General features: G+C 43.6%; 2 protein-coding genes across 28 annotated transcripts in view; one reads left to right on the plus strand and one right to left on the minus strand.

The window, feature by feature from the left end:
• The window catches only part of LOC134633630 (KAT8 regulatory NSL complex subunit 1-like), a 41,578-nt gene extending 33,700 nt beyond the window's left edge, over positions 1–7,878 (plus strand). For 3 of the 4 annotated variants that reach the window (XM_063482515.1, XM_063482516.1, XM_063482514.1), the window contains 9 exons: positions 522–687; positions 2,284–2,439; positions 3,093–3,308; positions 3,399–3,553; positions 5,107–5,231; positions 5,318–5,375; positions 5,711–5,823; positions 5,915–6,167; positions 6,257–7,878. In XM_063482515.1, the coding sequence (XP_063338585.1) occupies positions 522–687; positions 2,284–2,439; positions 3,093–3,308; positions 3,399–3,553; positions 5,107–5,231; positions 5,318–5,375; positions 5,711–5,823; positions 5,915–6,167; positions 6,257–6,475 (1,461 nt within the window). In that variant the 3' untranslated portion in view covers positions 6,476–7,878. The remainder of the gene's footprint in view (positions 1–521; positions 688–2,283; positions 2,440–3,092; positions 3,309–3,398; positions 3,554–5,106; positions 5,232–5,317; positions 5,376–5,710; positions 5,824–5,914; positions 6,168–6,256) is intronic. The other variant, XM_063482517.1, reaches the window with a different exon arrangement.
• A 2,136-nt stretch (positions 7,879–10,014) lies between these two features.
• Positions 10,015–25,914, minus strand: part of mapta (microtubule-associated protein tau a) — a 36,581-nt gene continuing 20,681 nt past the window's right edge. For 13 of the 24 annotated variants that reach the window (XM_063482540.1, XM_063482539.1, XM_063482535.1 and 10 more), the window contains 11 exons: positions 25,505–25,533; positions 24,491–24,631; positions 24,161–24,221; positions 23,206–23,244; positions 22,729–22,982; positions 21,038–21,130; positions 19,166–19,258; positions 17,340–17,432; positions 16,098–16,179; positions 15,675–15,781; positions 10,015–13,673 (listed from right to left, as the gene is read on the minus strand). In XM_063482540.1, the coding sequence (XP_063338610.1) occupies positions 13,476–13,673; positions 15,675–15,781; positions 16,098–16,179; positions 17,340–17,432; positions 19,166–19,258; positions 21,038–21,130; positions 22,729–22,982; positions 23,206–23,244; positions 24,161–24,221; positions 24,491–24,631; positions 25,505–25,533 (1,190 nt within the window). In that variant the 3' untranslated portion in view covers positions 10,015–13,475. Of the gene's footprint in view, positions 13,674–14,195; positions 14,347–15,674; positions 15,782–16,097; positions 16,180–17,339; positions 17,433–19,165; positions 19,259–21,037; positions 21,131–22,728; positions 22,983–23,205; positions 23,245–24,160; positions 24,222–24,490; positions 24,632–25,504; positions 25,534–25,914 lie in introns of all 24 variants that reach the window. The other 11 variants (XM_063482542.1, XM_063482541.1, XM_063482538.1 and 8 more) reach the window with 7 other exon arrangements.

Here is a 25,914-nt window from a genome sequence, read left to right on the forward strand (position 1 = left end):
ACATTTTCTGCAGAGGAACTTTTGAACACCAGTGATTTACAAATTCTAATAGGTATTGTCTGATTATATTGGGGGGGGACCAAACTCATTAAACACAGTCTGGCCTAAATAGAGTGGAACACAAACTGAAACGGCTCAGTATGTTTTAGAAAAATGGCACAGCTAAATAGGAAAAAATAGAATAAAATACACAAGGTCAATGGAAAAGAAGAAAATCTAGATACAATTCAACAAGGAGCTTAAGGAGCGGGTGCAGTCTGTTCTGTTTTTGTGTGTATTAAAAGAGTAAGTTTCAGTAAAGTACCAGCAGAACTAATAATAGAGCAATTTTAAAAATGGGGGGAATAGACATAAAGCAGGCACACGGAGCATGACGTCAGCAGCTCTAAAGAGCAGAACATTTTCTGGCATGACTCACTCAATAAGTGTTTGACGGCCGTGTCGGTGAAGCAGCTGAATTATTAATAATCACAGCTTGGCTGTGAATGATTTGCAACCGCTCTCGTTTGTCCTCCTGGCAGGCCCCGAGGAGCAGCTGCATCCAGTGTAACTGCAGGGTTAACCCCAGCTGTGTGATGTGCGGTGGCTGGCCCACCCCCAGAGAGGACCCTCAGTACGAGCTGCCCACCCTGGAGCGCCTGTCAAGGCTGGATCTTGGCGTCCACCCCATCCTCTCCTTCCCCGAAGGTCAGTGCTGGTCTCAGAGCGGAGCTTGAGTTTACGCAGCCATTTCCTCCTTTACATCCAGAGGGGAAGACAAACAAGGCGTGGCTGTGGGCTCAGCAGGAAGTTCTGCTGAACATATTTAGTCATTTAGAGTCTTCTCTCTCTCTGCAGCAGCAAAGAACTCACATAAACGAAGACAGGAATTTCCGACTTTACTGCAAATCAAAACATGAACAGTTTTACAAGACACAGACAAATGAAGCAGTAGGTTCGGCTGAAGCTCACAGAATAGATTATCTAAGGTTGCAGTGTAAAGCACACAGCCTGGTGCCAGGCTCCCAGAGGGAGGGCAAAACTTTCAGGCAGTTTAGTGTTTTATTTTTGCCTTTAACAATATATAAAATGTGTAACCGACAAACCAATAAATGACAGGAAATAAGTTTTATTTTTTAATTATACAGGGGGGAAAAGTGTAATTGTCTTAAGTCTGGGTTGTGGGCTGCTCGTCCGTTTTCCTGTAATTTGACTGGGTTATTTCTGAAACTCTGAGCCCAGAGGAGATGTGATGTCGTGTTTTCTTTTCACTGTTTAATCATTTTGTTTTTCTTCAGCTATCTCAGAGTGTCTCATGGATGTAATTTTCACTGGGCACCTAAATTTGTTTACACTAAAACAAAGGGGGAAAATTTTGGAGGTGACTTTAAAGGTTATTAGTGAACATTTGGACCGCTGCTCTGAGGCTTGTTTCATGTGAATCACTAAACTGCAGACAACTCTTCAAGAGTTTATAGCACTAATTTTAGGAATATGTCTTTTGTATTCTTGGACTTGGCATGATTCATATTAAGGATGGTCATTTCACCCACCCTCCACCCCAGACTACTTGAAATGCTATATTTGTGGCAGACGTGTGTTTTTTCTCCTGTGAGTACGGCAGCATGCAATGTCACAGCTCCATACAGACCTTACCAGTCTGATCCCTGGTAGCTACAGCGCTTTCTTCTCCTGTTCTTGTTGCTTGATGGTGTCTGGCAGCCTGTATGTGCGTTACTGCTGCGTTCTTGTTCTAGTAGTAGTGCTTCACACCGGACCCTGGGTTAACCCCCCCCCCCCAAAAAAACCCCAAGGGAATATATTTATTAGCTGAAGTTGGGCTGCACTTTGATGTAATATCAGTTTATGCTACTGTGTGCTCATCTGAACCTCAATTTGCCAAAAAACGCTCAGCACTGAACCCTCCTTTGAGTTTTAACACGTCCACAGAAAACTCTGCCCCCTGGTGGTTGTAATGTTAAATTCTGAGTGTAATTACAGAAGTGCCCTCAGTTTGTCCTCCTGTGTGAAACAAGTAAGCTCCTGATTGGCTGCCCCTTGGAAACATCTGGAAGGTCGAGCTGTGTGCCTGAGAAGAGCCAAGAGTAGAAAAAACTGCCCGAGACTGAGTCAGCATTTATCTCGTGTGCTGACCTCGTTAATTTGAAAGTTTCACCGTGTTTAACGTGAACCTCAGTCACCGTAACAAGAACACATTTGACAGAATATGAGGGGAAAGCATAAAATTTTCTTCAGGAAGTTCATTTTTCTGAGTCTCGTTTCCTCTGCCGCTGTCTTCCTCAGACGTTTGTATAGGTCTGCGCCTGCAGCAGGTGATGAAGAGCCAGTGGCAGACCAAGTCACTGGAGAGGAGCAAACCACTGAAGAAGCTCTCCCTCAAACACAAGCTCTCCTCATCCAAAGAGAAGCACAAGTTCGCCAACTCGCTCATGGCAGTCAGTAAGTATGGGAGCTGTCCGAGCGGCAGGTTTCTGCCATTTGACGGCAGCACACGAGCACAGCGACGCCTCTGAGATTACATCACCCAGACTTAAATACGACCTTTCACATTCAAAATAAATATAAGACTTGAAGAAACAGACAAATGTATACAAATGTACGATGTTACGAAATGTCATTTTTAAAGTCAGCGCATTATTGGGACACAGTGTGATTGTTTTTCAGGTCGGGTTTCTGCTTAATTCCAGCTGTGTAGGTTTCACAGTTCACTCTGTCCTAGTAGCTGCCGTATTTCCTAATTCCACGCAATGAGACGCTTCTCAGAAGAGAATCTGTCTTCTGAGAAGGCCCGATCTCGATGTCATATCCACTCAGCTGAGAAAACAGCAGCTGTTGATTGAAAAATACACATTTACTAATTCCACCATCTCACAAGTGAAGATTTAATATCTGACATATGAGCAAAAGAGCATAAGCCAACTAAAAACTTCAGGCAGTGGATTTTAAACTCAACAAAAGTCTTGGAGTAAATTTTTATTATCTGAACATGTTTGTTTTAATGTGTAATGTGAACATCCACGACTGGAAGCTCCATCAGTTGTCCTAACCTGTGCCATATATGACAGTAACCTGATGTACTTCTGGTGTTGCAGGACTGGGCCACAAGAGAAGTGCTGAGAAGTCGAGGACGGTGGACAGCAGTGTTGGCGGAGGCGGCGGCAGCAGCGCCGTGATGAACGCGGCCAGGCTGGAGGGCCAGGCTGTGTGCAAGACCGAGCGGCTGCAGGCCATCTCGACCCCGTTAGGGCCATACGACAAGAACTACAGCCGCAAGAGAATAAGAGAGCACTCGCTGGAGAGAGCGGACTGTGAGTTACACGTCTGCAGGAAGACGGCTTTAATCTGAGGTCCACACATCAGTGAACCCGCCTGACTTTTCCTTTCTTTCTTTCTTCCAGCCTCCCCCAAACTCTTCATGGACTCGAGCAGCCCCTGCACGACTCTAGCCAACATGCACTCGTCCCTGCACAGCCCCCTAACACGCCAGCTGTCCACATCTTCAGAGAACTCTGCGCCGCTGGGCCCGAGCAGCCAGAGTGTCCCAAGCACGCCTGTAAGGACGCCCGCCCGCATCTTGCACCTTATTTGGATGATTCAAGTCATCAGTCAGGGGTTTTTAAAAATGCTCCCTCTGTGTTATAAGCAGGCTTTACTGTTGTGCAGCTCTTATCTGCGATCTGCAGTCATATATTTTATTAATGACCTCCATTTATTTCAGTAGCTGCGTGGAAATCCGATGGTTTCACATGACACAAGATGGCGAGCACAGCATTAAAAAAATGTGTTCCAGGGAAAGTCTTAGACATGGAGTGTGTGGGAAAGCTGTGCTGTAGTGAGGAAGACGGCAAACAAATTGAGACTTCTGCGGCGGCAGCATGCAAACAAGCTGCGAGCCGCACTGTCTGATGCGTTTTTGGCGCCATTAATGCGAACAAAAGTAAAAGTTGAGGCTCGGTGTGAGAAGAACACGGCCTCGATAAACACTCATCACACAGTGTTTGTCGCTGTGCGGAGGTTCAGACGTTAAACTCGAGCTGAAACTTTTTTGTGGTTGCTGGAGCAGAAAAAGGAGCAGGAAACAAAAACACTCGACAGACTCGTTGCGCCAGCTGCTGCCGTATCCGCTCTGTAACTCATGATCTGTGACCCCGTTCGTGGTCGGAGCGCTTTAACGTGCTGCGTTGTCTGGGGTTGTTTTTGTTTTTGCTTTTTTTTTTCTCATTATTTTCATCATTATTATTTTAAGAATTTTACTTTATTTTAATTCATTATTTTCACACTTCAGAATCAGGCTGTCTGTGTGGATGCTTAGCTTAGCTTCAGGACTTCTTAGCGAGTAATCTGAAACCATGAAGCAGCATTTTAATGATTAACCTGCTGCTGTGGATGGGCTCACTCCAGAGGTTCTCACGGCTGAAGTTCAGTCTGCTTTCAGCGTCTTCTTCCTGCCGTGTGAACTTTTGGAAGCAATTTAACTCCTCCTACGTCTTTTTTGTTGCTTGTATTGAATTGCATGTACTCAACTTCACAAACTTATTACAAGTCAATGATGTTTTGTCTTCATTTACATCCATAGTTGAGTCTCTAAACCTCGTAAAGCCTCTTTTTCACGGATATTAAAGTTCATCTGGTGATTTTCTTGGAGCTGGATAAATTTGGAGCGCTCGGTTTTGCCTCAGTTTGTTTTTCGGGAGCTGGAGGAGTATTTGGACCTAGAAATGGTTAAATACTGCAGACTTGACCAACTGATTGTGGCCTGCAGGGCATCTTCAGCTCATTTGCACACTCACCCTAATACATGAGTGTGTAATTGATACCTGCTGGTCTTTTACACCAACATGGACAACATTTGTTAAACAAAGTCTCCTTGGATTAAGGAGGAAACCTGTAAATTGTAAATATCCAAATGTGTTTGTGAAGTGAGCTCATGATGACCTCAGTTTTTATTAACCTTCATCTTTTGGATTAACATGATGACACGTGTCATCCTCCCCGCAGGCTGTGAGAGCGTTTGAGCTGAAAGTGTGTCGGAGCCGGTCGAGTCGGTATTGTTTGCAGACTTCTGTGTAAAGTCTCGCTTGTTTACACTCCTCCTTTCTTCTCCAGCAGCAGCCAATCAAGAGGAGGCGAGGTGAAAGCTCCTTCGACATCAACAACATAGTAATCCCCATGTCTGTGGCCGCCACCACCCGCGTGGAGAAGCTTCAGTACAAAGAGATTCTCACGCCCAGGTAAACCAATACCTGCATGGAAAAATACCACTCTGCTGTGGCTGCTGGTTTCCTGCACTCACACGTTTTTGTCTCGTTTTCTAAAGCTGGCGGTCTGTGGACGTCTTCTCGCAGCCCATAACCGAGGAGGAGAACGAACGCGAGGTGAGAGAACCACCTCATCTGTGGTATTTATCAGATTTCACGTGTTAAGCTGGGATGTTAGGATCCGTTCAGGAGATCACCTGAGCTGCTGAGCGAACAGTGACACCTGGTGGTCGGATCTGACTCATACATTTAAACCTGTGAAGCAATCATGAAGGCTTTGAAAGCCTAAAAACCCCTCTTTTAAATTCTTAGTGTGACATTGAAAGTATTAAAAACATCTCAGCGTCGTTGTTCGAGCTGAGATGGTCAAACCGCTTTCTCTCCGAGTGTTTGATGATTAAACCAAAGCAAGCAAGTTTTCGGGGTCCTGATGACGTGTGATGTTTCTGCAGGTGGAGGACCTGTCAGACGCAGCCTTCATCCAGCTCCATCAGCCCTACGAGGACCAGGAGCGCACTCGCTGGACTTGGAGGGCCCTGGCTCCTGCTAAGAGGCGGGGCAGCAGGTAAGAGCAGCATCACACACCTCAGTAAACGCCTCGCGTTTGTTGTCCCGCCGCAGCCGTGACATTGACAACTCCTCCGTTTCTTCCTCAGGTCGTACAAGTCCGTGGACGGGCGCACCACGCCTCTGCTGTGCGGGACCAACCCGCCGACCCCCCAGCCCGCGTCCCCCGACCCAGGCCACTGCCCGATGCTGCACGACTACAGCCACGTGCCGTCGCCCATGAGTCCCGCCAGCCCCGACACCGCCTCCAACCCCCACACGCCCTGCTCGAGGGACTCCCACCGGCTCCTGTCCAGTGAGGACACGCGGTGCTCCACGCCGGACTTCACCTTCGAAGAGCGGGTACATAGCTCCGCCCCTGAGGATCAGTCAGCCTGTGAAGCGTCTGAAGCTTTCATTCGTTTTTAACACCCGCGTTTTTTTTCCCCCAGACGGTGGCGCCGTGGGAACGCCGATGCTTCCCCCTGCCCGAAGACCCGGCCCCAGAGCCCGAGTCTGAGAGCGACCACCAAGTCAGGCCCAGGATGCGCAGCATCTCAGGTTGCCGAGCGATGGCCTACGGACGCCTCGATTCAGACGACGCAGAGCCGCCGCTTGACGACGAGAGCAGTGGCAGCGCCCCAAAACACAAGTCCTCCACCCACCGATGAATGAGGGCCCCCCCACACACACACACCCACACACACACACAGCTCCTCTCTGGCATTAACAAGCAGAACCTCAGCGCAGAATAACATTAAATGGGTTCCTGTTGTTTGATATTCAAACATCAGTCTAATACTTTCACAGTTTTTAGTGAACATTACGGAGATAGAAGCCTTTCCCGACACTTGTTTTTTGTCACACGAAAGAAGAAAAAAAAAAAAAAAGATAAATGTTAAAAAAAAGTATAAAAACAACACGTTACAAAAAAATGTCTGTAGTAGGCTAAACAATGTACATGGGGGCTTAGTGGTGTTTCATACGTCGCGTGTACACTCGTAGCGCACTATGTAGCGGACTCCTCAAAAATATGGCCAAAGGGTTTTTTTGTTTTTGTTTTTATTGACTAGTTTGCTTGTAATTCCCATGTACATTTTTAGTGGAGTGACAAATAAAACAATAAAAAAGGAGAAAAAAAAAATCAGCCCTTCCTCTTCCTCCGCCCCCCCTTCAGACCTTCCTCATCCAAATAAAACAGGTACATTTGAGATGTGGTTCCTCCTCCTTCCTCTAGAGGTCGCCTGAACTCACCAGAGCACTTCTTTAAACTGCCAAGTCTGGTTTGCTTCATTTTGTTTGTTTTTTCATTCCTGACGTGTTGTTTTTTTGTTAGTTTTTCTCTCGTTCTGTTCTGACTCATCCTCTTCTTCTTTTTTGTGCGTTCCTTTTAATAGTAAATCATTCCTTTTTTGATCTCCCGCTGCTGCCTCTGTTTTCAGTTCAGCTTCACAGAGGGCAGCACAAACAGACGTGGCGTTTTTAAGTTTGTTTTTTATTAGTTTTTTTTTTTTTTTTAAAGCACTTAGCCCTCAAAGCGCCGCCGCTGCATGTCAGCAAACACGCTTGCGTCCAATCCCAACGGCACAAAGGCGTCCACTTAATTTAAAAAAGAAAGAGGAAACAGAAACGTCAAATCGCAGCGCGGCGAACAAACCCCGCCCTCCCTCCTCTCACATTTCACATGTAGCAGCTCTCAGCTGAAGCCGCCCTGAGCTCAGGTTCTCCAAGGGAAAAAATCTTCTGCTGCCCCCTCCGACCGATCGATCGATCGTCACACTCGGACCGGATTTTATTTTCACCACATCCTCCATATAACCTCACACACTCCTCCTCCTCCTCCCTCCACCTTAAAGTAACTAATTGCTATGCAAAAAAAATCTATGGTTTTTCATTTTACACCTTTTTATCCCGCAGCCATTCAGTCACTGTTTGTTTGGTTTTTTTTTTCTTTTTTTGTAGTTAAGCGAGATGTCGATGTACCTGTTTGATTGTTGCAGCAGTTATAACCTAATCAAAAAGCTGAATTGTTTTTTCTTTTTTGTAAATAGTACCATTAAAACATTTATGTTTAACTTGGTGCCGTGGTCCTGCTCTCAGCTCATTTTAACCTGTGTGATGTCACCGCTCGCCTCTCGCAGGTGTAGCTCTGCGTTCAGGGGTTTGTCCTCTGGCGCCGGGTGTTTGAATGCAGACTTTTCATAGGTGGTCCTGAATGAGCCAGAAATCTACATTTTTACTGTCAGATTTGATGAAGTGAAACAACTGTGATCAGCGTCCTGATTACACCACCACCTCCACCTGCTGCGTCTGGAAGTGTCATCCTCACTGAAGTGTCCTGTTTTAAATCCATAACAGACCAATCAGAACGCAGTAACATGCAGCTGATGATTTATGTAGAAAGATTTTCTTACAATGAAGCGAGGAGTTTAATTTCTGACTTACTTTGTCAGAGGTGTGAAAGGTTCACAGCAGGGATTGAACGTACGCCCAGGCTCATGGGCACCCAGGCAGTGATTAAATGGGGAGTTGAGGCATCTGCTGGAAAAATCAGCAGCGCTTTGAGCAGGTTAACAGGAAATGGAGCGACTCTTCTTTCAGGGTGTGAAACTCTAGATTAAACAGCTGAAAGGCGTTTCAATGCCACAACTACTTTCAGTGGAGAGGTTTAAACGGTTAATGTGTCTGCCTCACCAGAGAAAACTCCAGTCGACTCCCAGAAGAAGACCCAGTTATCCTCTGGGATTATGTCAGGAAGAGAATAAAACATGAGGACTGACCTGCTGTCAGGAGCCTGAAGAGGAAGCTGCTGCTTTAAAAGTGCAACTAGAAGTCTTGTTTGTATACACACCTACAATCAGCAGTTAGACCTGGACTATGGGACGAAACTGAAACGCCACCTGCGGCTCTGAGACGAGAGGGACCTTCCTGTTGTGACCGCTGCACCAATCCTCAGACTGACGGCTCAGAAAGCTTCATTTCAGCTGAATGATCTCCATAAGTGTGCTAACCTGGCACTAAGTAACATTATTTTGACATGGGTGACCTTTGACCTGTTACTACAGTTTAAAACTGAGTGAAAACTTTTTGGTTGGCTAAAACAAAAGTATTTTGGGCTTTAAAAACAAAACCTTACTTGATGAAATTGTTGTTAACAGAACAGCACTTGTGGCTGTTTATTCAAACTTGGCTCTGTTTTTATGATGCCTGCTGTGAACTTTGAACTGAAAGAAATTAAAAATAATGCGAACACTAAAGAAAAAAGCATAAACCTATAGCTATAGCACTGCTATTTTCTTATCGCTGATAATTTAAAGGTGCTTCTTGTTTCAACGATGAACGAAAACATTCACCACCAGAGGGCAGCATTTCACCAGTAGGTGCATTTTAACGTTTCCAGATGTTTGCTGCTGCTCGCTTCCTCTAAAGTCTAATCGTTCACCAGGCTGACATTTTAAAGTAGATCACGTACTTAATCACTTACCTGATTAAAAAAAACCGTAAGCCTGCAGTTTTAAAAACAATTAATCATAATTTAAAAAAAAACTCCACCTTCTAGAGCCCGAGAAAGTTCACACAGTGCTCCATCTTGTGGTGCAAAGTGGTATTACATCAAAGTATACAGCTGCTTCAGAAATAAAACCAAAGCTGTGTGTCTTAAAAAAGGGCAGGTTTTACCTTTAATCACTGTTTAAGTGCCAGTGTTGGCCTCCAGTGACTGCTGAGGGCTCCCTGCTGCTTTGCTGATAATATTAAAGAACAGAATAATTTGGACAGATTGTGACTTTTACGTTTATTAGTGAATATCGATATAATTGTTGTCTGCAGGTCCCAGGGTTGATAGTTGTGCAGCTGCACTACGAGGACGACCTCATACTGAACTCTGGATAAAATAAGACTAAAACAGGCCTTTTAAAAGTAATTTTGAAATTATTAGCTTAATAATTTTTTAAATTAAAAGTGGTTATTTTTTAATTACAGTAACCATTTCAGCTTTTACACACTAATAAATTTTCCCCCTCTTCTTCACAGCTGTTGCATTTTGTTCATATAAATAAAAGGAAAAAGTTTTATCTTGTGTTTTATATTTCATAAATCCAGTAAAGCACATAGTTACTGTAAAGAAAATGTAAAGCACCAAATAACTTATATAAATATTTGAATTCCGCTGCCTCAGACTGAAGGTGGAAACAGATGAATGAGTCCCGTCTGATCTGGGAGTGATTTTTTTTGCACTCCTTCACCATCACGGTGACTTCATAGCATTTATTTTCAAATACACATATACAGCAACAAGAATCATCATAAACCAGTTATTGAGAAAATGCACAATAACGAGAACAATCACATTTCCACAACTGTACAGCGTCAGAAGTAACCCCGAAGAGAGGAAAACAAAAACGAAAGAAGGTGACGAGTTTTGTTACTGTGGAAACCTCTCGGAGATCGGCTCCCGTCCCTGGGTGCTCGCGTCCGTCTTGCACGCGGAGACGAGCATGGACCTGGAACTAAAGAGAGTTTAGCATGCAGATAATGTTGCAAGCTTTTCGTGTGCTTGCTCGTTTAGGAAACCTTACAGCAAAGTCGGTGACCTTTTGACTCTTAATTGCACATTTTTTATACAAAAAAAAGAAGAATTGGTACATCCGTCCAGTTCCAGAGCAAATATAAACAGGATATACAGAGAGATCGCTTTGTGAAAGGGGGGCAACAAGCAGACGGCTGTCTCTTACATGAGCTGCATGCAAGAAGCTGTTTCACTCATTTTAATGCGACTAATGAATCAGCGGGGGGACCACATCGGGATGTCTCTGAGCACATGAACTGGGTTTGTTTGCAGGGGAACGTCTTAACCTGGCTCCAGCTGGAGAACACAAAAACGTGACCACATATGCACCGCGTGGACAAAAGTAAGTGGATGCACCTGTCTGGCTCAACCATTTAAAAGGGATCATCTGATACTCGGGCACTTTTGTTGCTAAAAGGCAGGTCTATCTATCGTTTAGTAACTTTGACGGGTGCCAAAACCCAGTGCCAAAACCTGCAGTTCCTCTGATGGCCACTTGAGGCTGCCTCCATGTTCAAACAACAAACCTCACAGTGGAAATAAGTGCTGGCTGTTAGGGCCAAATGATGCGCCTGTGGCTAAAGCACCATGAAGGCAGTGAAATAATCGCCTCCTCTAAATATTCCTGTTCAGTCCTTTGGTCAATATTTACTGAGAATTTAGACACATTTTCTAAAAGTTATTTAAACACTGAGTCATAGTTAAATGTAACGGCTCATCAAATGAATCCGAGAAAGCACCAAAACCCAAATGGCAAGTAATATCCGGCCCAAGTCTGAGGTTTCTTTTTGTCATCTGGGACCACTGTGTGCTGTGGCGTTCAGGTCTCCTCTGGCCCACCAAACACTTCCTGTGACGCTCATCAAGCCTCGCTCGTGACTTTTGGACTACCGCTAAAAAATCTGCAGCAGATAAGCTCTCATGCGTCCACAAACTTTTGCCACGAAGTGCACTTTTGCTACTTTGCAGGGAGCGAGAAACACGACCAGCTAATCAGTCCTGTGTTTCAGGTGCATGTGTGTTGGATACAGACTGCCTAACGAGGTCTTCACCGTCCACCGTCCGCCTGCCGTGCAACAATCACAATCTTCTCCGTACAAATGATCCATTAACAGTAAAACAGCCGTTTTCGGTGTTTGTGTCACCGCTGTGAAAACTTTAGTCTACCTACCTGTAAGTGCATAAATACTGTACTCAGCATCCTCCTCACAGTTTAGCTATGAAAATGTCACTTTAAGGTTAATTTTCCCTCCTCAAGCTGTAGCGCATTTACACAGAGCAGTAAAAAAAAAAGAACACTGACAGTAGCAGGCACGATACAAATGTTTCTTCATATCAAATACATGTCATATATCCACAGAGTACGATTATAAAACTGTGCCCAACACAAAGTCTCTACTCTAGCTCTTCACGTCGTCTTTTTTCTGTATTTTTTTAAATCCAGGTAACGCTCCCCTCCCCCTCCCTCACCTACGACGCGGGGAGAGCGCCAGAAATGAGACCGCGGAGAGGCAGCAGCCCCTCGCTTCGTCACCGAGCTCAGATAATTGATCATTCTGAGCCGAATGACTCACACGGTCAGCTGAGAACAGGAAACAGCGGGGAACAAAAACCAGCTTAAATAAGTCAAATAAAACAAAAAAAGAAATGTGGGGTTTTCACACTTTTGGACATTGTTTTTTAAAATTTTCATTATTTAGCTTTAGTGTTCTTACAACGCTCGACCAGCCCTTTAACTTCCATATTTAAGGTGAAATGTTCCCAGCGTGCTGCAGCACACCTCTGCAGTGGAAGTTTGAACCTGTGAAAGTGCCACCACGCTGTAACCGTGCAACTGGCACTGGAAGCTGGTGGTGACGGTGATGTCACCGCTCGGGCTTTGGTTTGGAGTGCTCGTGCTCTCTGCTGCGATTCTAATGGTTTAAATGTCAAACCTGTGGCGGGTTTAGTGTTTTAGACTCAGTCATCCATCACCGCTGACATCCACTGTTAAAACCAGGACGACCCTCCAGGTCGCAGCAGACAGCACAACTTTACAGTATCGTCGCCACAACAATGAGCCAGCTACTTTAAAAAAAACTACAAAAACCTGATGCTTCAGTGTATTTATCGATTAACAAATGTTTCAATGGCCGTTAGAACAAGTTGAAGATCACCCTCACTCCCATCTGATGCACACTCGGCCATGTTTCTCCTATTAAGCAGGGAAGAGTTAAACAGCACAGCTGCCGTTGGTAAAGGCCTCTCTCAACCCTCCGTTAGGTGTAATTTCTCTCTTTCTGCTCGATCTCGCGGCTCTGAGCGAACATCTGAGCTCGGCGCATCCCGTAAAAAGTCGCGTGAAGGCGACGCGATCAGTCGCCGTTCTCTCTGCGGTCTCACTTCCGCCCCCACCTCCCCTCCCACCCCGCAGTCTCCTGCAGTAGCTCGAGGTGCAGCACATGTCGGGACTACGCAAAGCAAAGACAGCAGTGAGGTCTGAAAGCTTTTTTTTTTTCTGCCTTGACGAGAAATATTTGCTACTTTTTCTTCTAACTGTTCCTCCGCCCACTTCACCGGACCCTGTATCTGATCCCTCTGCTTTAGCACAAACGGACCCCCACCCCCGTCCCACAAACAGTCTGCATTAACCTCCATCTTCAAGGTTCTGTTTTTTATCAAAAAATAAATAAATAAAAAAGAATAAGGGGACACCCGTCAAAGGTGACGCTGATAAGATACACTTCTAAAAGGGTTTACAGTCAATGTGACAGGAAACCGAGTCTTAGACGATTTAGCGGGATATGTACGGAGATCCTCAGAGGGAGGATTTTGCTCTGCTGGGGTGCTTTAACTCTTAAAGGGACACTTACAAAAGGTTCAAATTAAGTGTAGAGATCAAAGACCACAGAGAGATATTCAATACATGTTGGCCTACTGGTTAATCTGTTTTCTTTTTTAAGACCTCTAATAGCAACGCCTCGACGAGATTCAAAGGTTAGTGGAGGATAAACAGTGACGGGCAGCTAAAAAAATCAAATAAAAGTCCTGTGAAAGTAACGAGGAAGGCATCACAACTCCTCTACGTGGTCGTGCGGTCGAGGCGGGGAGTGCGGCGGGCGCGTTCACAAGCCTTGTTTGGCCAGGGAGGCGGACACCTGGTCGGCCAGCGTGGAGAGCTGCGGAGAGTCGGTCATGTTGATGCTGCCAGAGGAGGACACGGTGCTGAGCTGGTGAGGGGAGTCTTCCAAGGAGACGATCTCGGCGCCGTGGTCAGTGCGGGCCTTGGCTGTCTCGCGGAAGTTCAGTTTGTGGCTCTCAATCTGTGGCGAGATCGGAGGTGAAGGTCAGACATCAGAGCGCCCGATCAGCCATGGCCTGGATATTTCTGATTTTTAAGGACTAATGATAGTCCTGCACTACGTAATCTTTTAATTTCCTGCGTTATGATTCACCCTCAGCTGTTTACTCAAGTCTACAGAGGCCAAAACCATCAAAACTGTGTGCACATGAGGTACAGTTTGCATGCATGCAACAGAAATAAAGACGTTTACAGCTTCCATGTTCATAACATTTCTTTAAAGGTAAAGGAAACCGGCCAGCAACCAGCGAGCCACCTCCGGTCGATGGTTGCAGAGCGGTTGCAGGAGGTTTCTGGCTGTGTGAATGAACCCTGAGCTGATTTATCGAGCTGATAACCACCTTCATGTGACCTCTTGGCCTGACTGATGATATTAGGTTAGCTTCACAGCACAAGCCTCAGATCCTGAAAACTCATAATCAGCACTACCCACGTCATGTCTCATGTCTGAGAGTCTGAGATGAAGCAGCTTGTAGGTACTTACAGGAGTCCTCAATCTTTATGAGAGGGTTCGTCAGGATGGGTGTGATGGGTGCTGAAGGGACAGTCGGAGGTGACTGAGGGGGGGTGACAGCGGGGGAGAGGACCGAGGGGCTGTCTGAGGTGCTCCCCTCTCCGTCTTTCCCCTTCTCCCTCTACAGAGGAGCCCCAGCAAGGAAATAAAAAGGCATGCAACAAAAATACACGTGATGGTTTCAACAGAAATGAAAAATAAATAAAATAAAGCAAAACAATTGATGAGAAAATGTAGCACAACGTCTCAGGGCCGCTGAAGGTACAAAAATATACAAATAAAAAAATGTGAGGAGCTTGGGGGAGGAGTCAAATTCAGAGAATATAATCAGAATTTTAAAGTTTGAACAAAAAATATTATTTTACAAGAAAAAGACAAAATTTCTGAGATAAAAAAGACATTTTAAAGGAGAAAAATTGGTAAAATTAGAAAAACTGTGAAATCTATTAGAAAAATCTGACGAATATATGAGAAAATTGTGATAAAATTACAAGAAATTATTATTAAATTATTCACTGTTTTTCTCATACATTGCCAGTTTTTTCACATAAATTTTGGACTTTATCACTTTAAACTGGCTTTTTTTCCCCTGTAAACTTTTAGTTTCAGTGACCCCAAAACGCTGTCACAACAGTGAAATTTGACAAGAACGACAGCGAAAACTTTAAAATGAAGGGAAAATCAGCAGGATGAAGAAAATGGAAGCTTGAACAAAGGAGGGAAAAAGCAGAAAAACCAAGAAAAAAAAGCTCTAAAAGCTGCTGTCTGTGTGACACCCTCACGAACGTCAGTGTGGCTGTTAGAGATAACCTGAAATGTTCTCGCTGTTTTTAGTTTTGCTGTTTCTGAGAAGTGAAACGTGCTGTGTTGCTGAGTGTGTTTCACCCACAGAGACACAGAAGAGCTGAAAGCTGGTTTTCCGGAGAGCCGAGCACTGAAACATGTTTGAGGCCAAATGGTGCCAAACTTTAGTTAATTTAAATTGAATTTTAATTATATGTGTATATTGTATATGTACTTTCAGTTCTGGAATTTTTATTTATTTATTTATTTTCATTAGTAAATATGATGCTTTTGAAGTTTTTAGCTGCAAATTTTATGTCTCATTTTTTATCTTACTCTTTCACAGTTTTAAATATTTTTATTTTAGGATCAGTTTCACTTTTCCTCCAACAAGCAATCCAGTGTCTTCCATACAGCATGTAAACTGCATTAGCAGTAAACGAATAGATACAAAAAATCTGATGTTTAACTTATAGGAGGAATAAGAGGAAAAGCTTGTAGAAATTTGAATGTAGTGAAGATCAAAATGTTTGTTTCCAATTTCATTTTTTTCTTTGAGCTGTTGGCACAGATTGGTCTCCATACAGAACTGTGAAGAAGCGCCACGGTGCCCTGAGCGTTTTGCTTTTAGCCTGCAGAGAGCGCGTTGGTGGATTTTTACTTCACCTTCCTCTGCCCGCCTCCAGGAATGTGGCTGATGTTGCCCAGAGAGCCCACTTTGGACTGAACTTTAAACTCCAGCTTCTCGTTTTTGATCTCAATGTTTCCACCACCTAAAAAAAAAAATTATAATCTGAGTGCAGCACCATTATTAAAGAAGTGGAAGAACTTGTACTGGTAAGAACCAGCACCAGTAAATTTCCTGCTTTTAAAATCAAACAATCCACCAACCCACCTCCACCCCAGCTTCTTTGGTTAATGCTTTTCATGGTATTCAGAGCAGAGGCATGAACATAAATTACTACGTGTGGTATTTCATTTACACTGAAGGTGGGGGAGACTTCTACTACTAATTATATTGTTGTTATGTACTCTGTTCACAAAAGCTTGTCACCTAAAATTAAGCAGAAAGTTGGAATAATGTTTTACCCGGCTTGTGATGAATGTTGTCCTTCGAGCCACACTTAGATGTAACGTTGCTCAGATCGATCTTTTTGTGCACGATTTGAATCTGAGAGGAAAAAAACAGCACAAACAGAGTTTGAATGCAGACCAGCAGAGTCAGCAGCTCTGAAGTCGCCCTGCATGCAGCCACAGAGGAGCTGATCCTATAAAACCGGCCTGTTAGTAAAACTGTTCCTGAAAGCAGGTTTAACGGTCTCTGAGTCGTACTTTAAAGTCGCGTTGGAGCTCTGTCTCTAAACGTGGGATCTTTTAGTGAATCAACACCTTTGTTTTTAGATAAGAGCGACTCAGTCAATAACATGAAATCAGATGATGATTTGGAGTTGCTGCTTTTGCCACTGAACATCTGGTCTTTAAACTTAAGGTTTCACTTGTTGCACGATGACCAATCATTTTTTAAATATGTATTAATAATAAATCTGTGATTTCCGTCTTTCTCCTTACATTTACAACAAACTTGACTATAAAAACCTGCTTTCTGGAACCAGGTTATGGAAGGAAACACAGATTAACAGCACTGACTAACAGACTGGATTAACAGATAAAGTTTTAATCTGAGCAGTGTGACCTTACCCCACTGCAGAAAAACAAGTGACCATCTTCTGCACTAACTGATAAAAGCCAGATTTCAGCAGCCATGCCATGCATGGATAGATGATGTCACTCTTGGCTGTTTGTCTGCAAACACAGAGCGCTCAGTCTCTCTGAGAGCTGAGGTCACCTCAGCGTGCACGACAACAGGCACTGTTTGGTGGAGAAGCCGAGGACAGCAGGGCTCTTTGTTACCCGATCAGGACACTTTGAGGGGACAATTAGTTCACTTCACATCAAGGTTTTAGGAAATAAAAACGTCCACAAACAGGATTCATGCGTGTGGCTTCAGGAGCAGATTTGAGGGCAAAGATTCAACAGAGTTATCGGGCTTACATGAGACGCAGAGCATTGCATAACACGGTAGATCCACTAAACTAAGAAGACTCTGATTTAGGAACTACGGAGCATCTAAACCAGTGAAAGAAAAGCGCTGGCAGGGCGGTTTAGTGCTGTTCTAGTATGAAATGCTCAGATCTGTTCACGAGTTCAGTAAAACTGTTAATGGGAGAAGTTGGCAGGTCAGCGTTTGGGAGGTCAGAAGGGCTGGACACAGACGGGAGGATCTGTGCTCCTTTCTGAGGATGCGTTCAGTGGAAGCACACCTCTACTCACATTGCCACCACCGGGTACATGTTTTATATTATCTTTGGAGCCACACCGGGACTGCACATTGCTCAAGTCCAACTTCTTATCGAGAATTTGCACCTGGAAAGTTGATACATGGGGGTGAAAAAAACACAGTTATGGCGGAGAAAGCAAAGAGCTGCGAATGAAGACGATTACTGGAGAGGAAGATTAGATGTCAGAGGAATGAGTTTGAGGCTCAGGGGAGTGAGAGCTGACCGAGATACTCGAGACCCTCGTGAGGACAGGTCCCCACATCGCTGCACTGGTGCTTTGAAGCCATTACAATCAGGTGAAGCATTTCAGAGGTTTTCAAACTGTACAGGAGGAACCATCAAGTTAGACCTCTGAGGTCCAAGTCATCACCGGAGATGACTCCAACTCTAACCCGGGGTAAAACTGGTTTTCACTAAACTGTTTTCCAAATTTTTGACAATCGGGGAAAAAAATGAAACAATCAGAAAAAAGTTAAAGGTAACCCTGTGATGACTTTGACCATACAGGGTTGAGACTTTTCATTAGCAAAAAAACAAAAACGGTGTACGAAAGAGATCGATAAATACACAGAGAGATGACAGCACCAGTTATAAATGCAAGAATATGACACTGACACTCAGCAGATACGTTTTTAGATAAATCTTCTTTAACTGCTCCTCACTGCAGGTATCTGTCATGGTTTGATGCTGTGTCGCAGGCTAGGTTAGAACCAAACGCAGGACACTCAGACGGAAAACGACTCAAAGCAGCAGCTTCATTTTCTGGGAAAAATTTTCTGGGAAAAAAAATCCATAAAATAAACGGAAAACAAACCCAAACTTGAAGATAGAAACTGGAAACTAAGAAGTTAACACTGGGAGGCTAGAAAACCAGGCGCACGGAGGAAACACACAGCAAAGAGAGTACAACACAGGGCTTGACAGCAACCATTGGGGCATGTAGACATGGTGAAAGACCTGGTAAAGGGCATCAGACTGGGGGGAATAAAGGTGATTTAAGGGACTTTGAACATGGCGTGGTTGTTGGTGCTAGCCGAGTACTTGAGAATCTGTTCATCTTTTCCCCACACTTCCATCTGTGGGTTCACAGAGAACTCTCTAAATGCACAACACGTCGAACCTTGAGGCAGACGGACTGTAATTAGACAAGAGAAGACTGAAGTCTCTGCTGCGACATTCAGATGGTAGGGTCAGAATTTGGCATAAACACCATGAAAGCACGGATCCATCCTGCCTCTCATGAACGGTTGAGGATGGACGAGGTGGTGTAACGGTGTGGAGGACATTTTCTTGTTGTTGCTCATCATCTCTGGCATCATAATCACAGGTACTTTGGAAAAGATCAAGATCATTTACCACGACTGCTCTTTTTACAGAATTTGTAAAAATGTATTCAACATTTCCTCTTTTTATTGAGAGGATGTGCTTGAACTTTAACTGAACTGATAAAGTTGTAGATTTAGTCGCGTCAGACTCTGAAAACCTCTGAAATCCTTCAGTCTGGATGGAAAAATGCACAGGTGAGGGGGAGACTGTTAACCCTTTGAGTCACAGAGCAGCGAGGCTGCAGGGGGAGCCTGGCGTATCTGGGTCCATGTGACATTTTCAGTGCATAATCAGTTGATTCTGATGAGGTCAGGTGTGAGGTACCTGCTGATTTTCATAGAATGGCGCTACCGTAATGACAGGAAGTTGCTTTTTTTTGTAAAACAAGCTGAACCGCACTTGTAAATGATGCAACAGGCTTTGTGAATAATCCCTTTGCTTGTGCCTTTGTGGAATTAGTGGGACTTCTTTTAAAGCTACAGTCTCTCTCACCTTGCCTCCACCAGGCGTGTGCTTTAGGTTGTCTTTAGAACCGCAGCGAGATTGGACGTTACTTAAGTCCAGCTTCTTCTCGAGGATTTTGACCTGCAACAAGACAAAAAACAAGTAAATTCTTCAGGAAATAAAACGAGAACAGCTGGGGGAAGGGAGTCAGTCCGAAAGGAGGAAGTGAGATGGTGAAAGAGATCTCGGCGTTAAAGCTGCCATCTGTAACTCTGCATATTTGTCACACTTCGAGTAAGTCGTCAGTTTTCTGACGAATTTAGTGGAGCAGATTGCAAAAATAGCGATGTTTTAATGCAGCTGCAGAGTTTCAAACAGATGTTTTAGCAAGGGTATTAAAGTTAATTAAAACTTAATTAAGTGTAAAAAAAAATCTCTTTAGAAACATAAATATGAATAAAAAACAAAAAGCAACTAAGGAAATACGCTGCACTCACAAAATTACTTAAATGAAAAAGAAATACTAAAAATTGTATTATTTTTTAAAAAAATTGCTCAAATTTGTCAACATAACCAACTCGAGGAGGCTCTAGCTGTGTTAATGTTAACTGGGAGAGACAGAGCTATTTGTTAAATATCAGAACAATATAACAGTGTTTTTTTTCTGTGTTAAAAGCAAATCAATAATCAGTTTAATGTTAAAGATGCCAGCTTTAGCTCAGTACATCACCAGTTTTCAGTGAAAGAATTAAAATCATATAAAAACTTCAGTCTTATGTGCATAGACTGTATATAAATGATGGACGTAGCTTCTGGGTCTGAACAGTGAACTGAATTAAACCTGCATTCTTTCTGTGTCCAGCAGAGGGCGACTCCTGTAGTAGCAAAAAGCAGTTTTTGTTAGGTACACCTGTCCTTCTGCTCATAATGCAATAACTAATTAGCCAATCACGTGGTAGCAACTCAATGCTTACGACTGAATGGACTCAACAGCTATTTTTCGTATTTTTATTTTCTTTTATTTGTTCTTAGATTTGAGCTTATTTTGCCATAAAGCATCGTCAGTCTGCTAATGCAGTCTGATTGGTCTGTTAGGTCTGTCTTACAGGTGTAGAGACTAGTTGGCAACCACCCGGCAACCACCTGGTCGTTACAGAAAACTGTGTATTCACCAACTGGTTGCTGGCTGATGCAAAAAAGGTTCTGCACCCACAACCTCCTTGTTATTGCTTTAGTTGCTAGCAGAACGCCGCAGTCACCCATAGTTTGCACAGTAGAAGCCGACTTGTCTGTGGAGCCGTCGCGAAACTTGAAAAAGTGCATCACAAACCGTTTCAAAATAAAAGTTGTGCCTTTTGAAACACGCTGGTTGCAGCAGCAGGACACTTTTACTCTGAAGGTGAAACATTTCTGGTTGGTGCAGACAAGTTGGCGTCTTTCATGCTAACTACGGGTGACGATCTGCTAATGACCAAAGTAATAAAAAGGTGGTTTCCAGTGCAGCACCATATACCTCTGGGACTGTCAACAAAGTCCAGTAGTGGTTACTGGAAAAGAAAGCTCGTGATTATACTGGTGGCTATGTCTAGGGCTGTCCTTCCCTGTGATCTGGAAGACGCTGTTGCGTTGCATACCTCAGTTTCTCAGCCAAAACTAAGGCGTCAAAGACCAAAACAAACAACTCGAAGCTGTTAAACGGGACTCCAGGGTGAGTGATGCCACAGTGGCTACATCCATCTTTTATATACAGTCCATGCCAATTAGGGATTAATGAGCAGATTGTGTTTCCACATCCGAGTCCACCTTCTGATCGGATCATTAGAGGAGAGCACTTTGCTTTTACCAGGAGTTAGTTTCTGATGGTCATAACTGCAGAGATACTCAAGAGTCTGGAGTTGAGTTCATCCCCCAGTTACTCACATTGCCGCCACCGGGTACATGTTTGATATTGTCTTTGGAGCCACACTTAGACTGCACATTACTAAAGTCCAACTTCTGATCAAGGATTTGTACCTGGAAAAGTGAAAATGTCAGCTTTTAGATTTAGAGTTTAGACGATGGCTTGATTTGATTAAAGAAGTGGGGAGAAACTCGTGCGGGAGTGTGACCGCATGCGGGGTTGGGGAGAGTCGATAATTCAAAGTGTGCATTGGTCTTCACTTCTTCTCATTTCTTTACTTGTCCAACACTGGCACGAACCAAAGACTGATTTTTCAGCTCTTCTATCATCTACCAGAATAAAGACTTTCTAGTTTGAACTCTGAATGGAGCTGAATTATTTATTTTGGTCCATAAATATCACAACACGTGATACTTTTGAGTTTCATCAGTAAAACATCGGACACGTGACTGCACCCTGAATAAAATTAGACCAAAGACCTGCATGGCTTTAGCTAAAATAAACCTCTAGCGCGACACACACACACACACACACACTGCAGACTACACTCGACACACTGAGCTGCAGACTGGCGTTTTACTTCCACAAACATTTCTTAGAGACACGGCTGCCCCGGGAAGATTAGAGCTAAATAATATTGAAATAAAAAAATAAAAATAATAATAAAAGATCTTTTTTAAAAAAAGTTACATTGTGTCCTTATCAAAACTAACTTGATTAAAATAATCTTTAGTGTATTTGTCTGTTGAGACCTGAAGTGTGCGGATTATTGTGAGTCAGCTGCCTGACTTGTGTTTGTATAGTAACACCTGAACTTCTGAACCCTGACAAATCATCATCATCTAGTCTTCTTCTTTCGGTTCCTCTTTTTAGGGTCACCACACAGACCACCTGCCTCAACCCAGCATCCTCTTTTCCCACTTACCTTCACTACATCCTCCTTACATCTTCACTGTTACACCTGTCTCCCTCACCTGTCTGTGCTCTTCTCTCCAAGTTAAACTAACTAGTTAATCTGTGTGCTCTTCATTCTCTTCATAGCTGCCGTCCCCTGAAATAATGCCCTATATGTAATAATAAAAGTAACAATGGAGCAAGTAAAAAACTAAATGAGCAAATCCACTCTGGAAACAAACACGAAAGGGAAAAAGTAGGTGGAAGGAACAACAAAGGGTTCAGGGCCTTCTTTGTTGGTATTAAAACTCAAGCATGTAAAATGACCGAGTGGGGTCATCAGATTTTACACAAAACTGATTTGCAGTTTTTAAGAGGTGCTTCTCAGACCTGAAACCTGGACAAAACCTGAACTTCCTGCCTGATCTCATCACGTTATTGTGCAGAAATATCAGCTGATTCTGAGGAACTTTTCTCAGATTTGATCGTTTTTATAAATGGAACGACTCTCAAGGCTCTCGGTCTGTTAGCCACGGTTAGTCACGATTAAAAGAGGAAGAAATGATGTTAAAAACAGTTTTGTGGCTATCCGCGATACACCAATAGGCCAAAATGAAACGCTGCAGAAACAGAGGGACACATTTGTGGCAGGAAAAGGTTTTATGATTAAAAACCCACGATGGCACATAGAAATATACGCCTGGATCGTAGACGACTCCACTCGGTCACGTGAATGTTAAACCTCTGATCTGCAAACTCAGTGGATCAGTGGGCGGTGTTCTGTGAGGGGGTGTATTCAGAGTATTTCCCGGGTTACCTTTCCCCCTCCGGGCTGATGCTTGATGTTTTCTGTGGAGCCGATCTTGGACCTGACGTTCTTCAGGTCTGGCAGCGGCGCCGCGGCGGCCAGAGGAGCCGGTGGACGGCTCTTCAGCGAGCCCGGGGATTTGGGGGTGGAGCGCACCACAGCCACCTTCTTCACTTTGTTGGCATCAGCCCCCGACTTTGCAGAATTTGATTGACTAGCGGGGGATTTGGGAGTGCCGGGGCTGCTCTGTCCACTCCTGGCATCTAGAGGAACCAGAGAAATTATAAGTTAGGAGGAGTGTGATGAGTCATGCATGTAGAAGAAATCATTAAAAAAATAATAAAAAATAAAGCATACTAGGAGCTCTACTGGCTAAAAGCTGACCGAGTTTGATCCAGAAACAGCAGATCAGACCGTGGCATTGTGGCCATGCAAGGCTGGAAGCGATTTCTAATCATTTGCTTTATTTGATTTGATTTTTTTTACCTTTTTCATTTTTTGGAGTGAGGGATTTGTTGGCACGAGCTAGATCACAGAAAATATAACACATCATTACCGCGTACTCCAAAAATACGGAAGCCTATATTAAAGTAATAATTTAAAAATGAGCTTTAAGAGCAGACTAAATAATTATTTTACCCGTTAGGCGCCTTTCTTTCTTTGAAGAGTTTCTCTGCACAGCTGTTTAGCCACCGACACAATTTCTGTTTTTCATTCACTTTGTTGCTTTTGGATTTTGGGGGGAGATTATTTCATGCCTGTTTCTGTGATTTAGTAAAGAATAATGACATTTCTACTGGTACATAAATCACATTTATGCAAAGAGTCCACTGATTCTTGGTTAGATGTGGGCAGTTTCCTAACCACTGATCCAGTCACACAGAGACTGGTCAGCGACCTCTACCAGCTGGTTTGCATGTGGTTGCTGGAGGTTGCAGGTAGTTGTGAGGTACCTAAAACCTGCTTGTACCTTCTGAGATGGTGAGGCACAAGCACTACAGCACGGCCAGTGTTGCAGGCAGCTCGGTGTCTATCAGGGACTACAAGTGACTGCAGCAATCTGCAAGCAACCAAAGCAACTACCACTAGGAACCTCTAACAACCACTCCCAGCCAGTCGGCGAACACATATTTTCCAGATGGATGAATCTCAATCAGTCGGCCCAGAAGCTGATATCCAGCAGAGAATTACACAAGGTGTGAATAAGAAGGGTCAACACTGTGAATATTGACTCTCTGCATAAAAAAAATACCGAAATATTTAACTGAAAAGGGCAATCACAGTCTGCAAACTAAAAGTAAATTTACAGCCAAACCCCTTTTGCTGTAAAAATGAGCATGTTTCAGGTTTAAATTATATGGCTAATACAGTCCGCTTTAGGCTTCCATACTAAAATCAGTAAAATAAAAGTTGAGTTTAGCACAAAGTCCTCGGCTCGTACCTGGTTGAGCTGCAGTTCTGGCAGAAGTTTTGGCCCCTGGAGTCTGAGACTTTGCACCGCTCTGAAAGTCACCACAACACTATTTTAGTTTCCAGCAGAGAGACTTCTTGGAGATGGTTGAATGCAGTAACATTGCACACTAATCAGTGACGAATTGATGAGTCATTTCTTCATATAATGTTCGGTGATAATAGAGGGAGGAATCAGGTTCCAGTCCATGTTTTTCTTTGACCTTTTCAAACAAGATTCAGTCAGCGAGTGTGAAGAAAACTGAGCGCGAGTCAGTCGGCTCACGTCTGAGCTCTAAGCTGCATTCAGACCTGTACTTACTCCGGGCTGTCTGGGCCCTGTGCTGCTGACTTTAATGGGGATCGAGCTGTGGCCATTTCGGGAGGATGCGGGTGATTTGGTGCCCTTGGCGGTTATGGACGGTCTTTGAGGGGAAGAGGTCGGTGTTGTGGCAGTTTGAGTCTTTTTCATGAAGAGGAAGAAATGAATGAAAAACAAAAGGTCTAATGACAATGACCACAAAACAAAAGAATGATTAAAAATAACTGAAAGATGATAAAAATAAAGGATTTTTTTTATGACATGAATAAAATGTTCTGGTTTATTATAACTTGGATCTTGTATTTACACAAACACATGTAGTGCCAAGAGAGGGGATAGTCCTAATATGGTCATCGCAGGCACAGAAGCCCCACCTCCCTGCTGTTTAGATAGGGCGTCCAATCCAATTTATTCTTATTATTATACTTGGAAGTTCAAGGGGGTGTGCTCTTGGGCAAATCAGGCAGGTGCATGAACCAGCTTTTATAGAGTCGTTGGTTCAAGTCAAGAGGCATCATCCTGGGAAATGAGGCCAGTGCCTAAAAACTGCAATTCCTCCTGTGGCCACTTGAGACTTGCTCCAAATGTGAGTGAATCTCCATAGACTCGCATGTTAAAATGTCCAACACAGGCAGGTGTAGCTGCTAGCTGCTTATTATGAATCACCTCCACTAATTGGAGTCCACCAGGTTTTTGATATTGGTGCTTTTGCAGCATTTTGATGGGATTATCTAATAAATATTATAGTTTGCTGTGTTTGTGCTCCAGTTTGAGCTAAACTGCAGTATTTTCTTAGTCTGATAATAAAACAGTAATTACTGAGAGCTCAACACTGTCGCTGGAAGGAGTTCAGTTAAATGTTGAATATATGTGATAGACATGGGTAATAATATGTCGTGTTTGTTAACTAAAGAAAATAAAACCAAAGCTTTTAATAAACCAGAATATTTCACAACAACTAAAAGGCGTAAAGAAATGAGCGACTGAACCTAAAAAATGCCGTTGGTGACGTACCTTATCTCCGTTATCCATCACTCCTTGAGCTATAGAAAAGAAATAGAAGCAAACTTTAGCTTTTGGCACCTTTTTTTAAAAGCTTAATATCTATATTATTTTTTCATATCCACCCAAGTGCAATAAGTTAAGACTTTTGCTTCCATGAGCGTGCCAGAATGCATTCTCATGGAAAGTGAAATGAGTGATGTTGGGTATGCAGCATGCAAGAAAACACATAAAACAAAAAGGTGGCTTTTTTTTTAGGGCTGCATAACCAGCAAAGTGAGCAGAGATGGAGAGATGAAAGAAAAAAGCTAAAGTGGGGGGAGGGAGGACGACAAGCTTCTCCTCGGGTCAAAGTTAACGTCCATAGAAACACTTCGGAGGGAGAGTGCTGCATAACACAGAGCAGAAGCTGCGTTGGAAAT

This window comes from Pelmatolapia mariae, linkage group LG8 (assembly GCF_036321145.2).
Source record: "Pelmatolapia mariae isolate MD_Pm_ZW linkage group LG8, Pm_UMD_F_2, whole genome shotgun sequence".
In the NCBI taxonomy this organism is placed as follows: domain Eukaryota; kingdom Metazoa; phylum Chordata; class Actinopteri; order Cichliformes; family Cichlidae; genus Pelmatolapia; species Pelmatolapia mariae.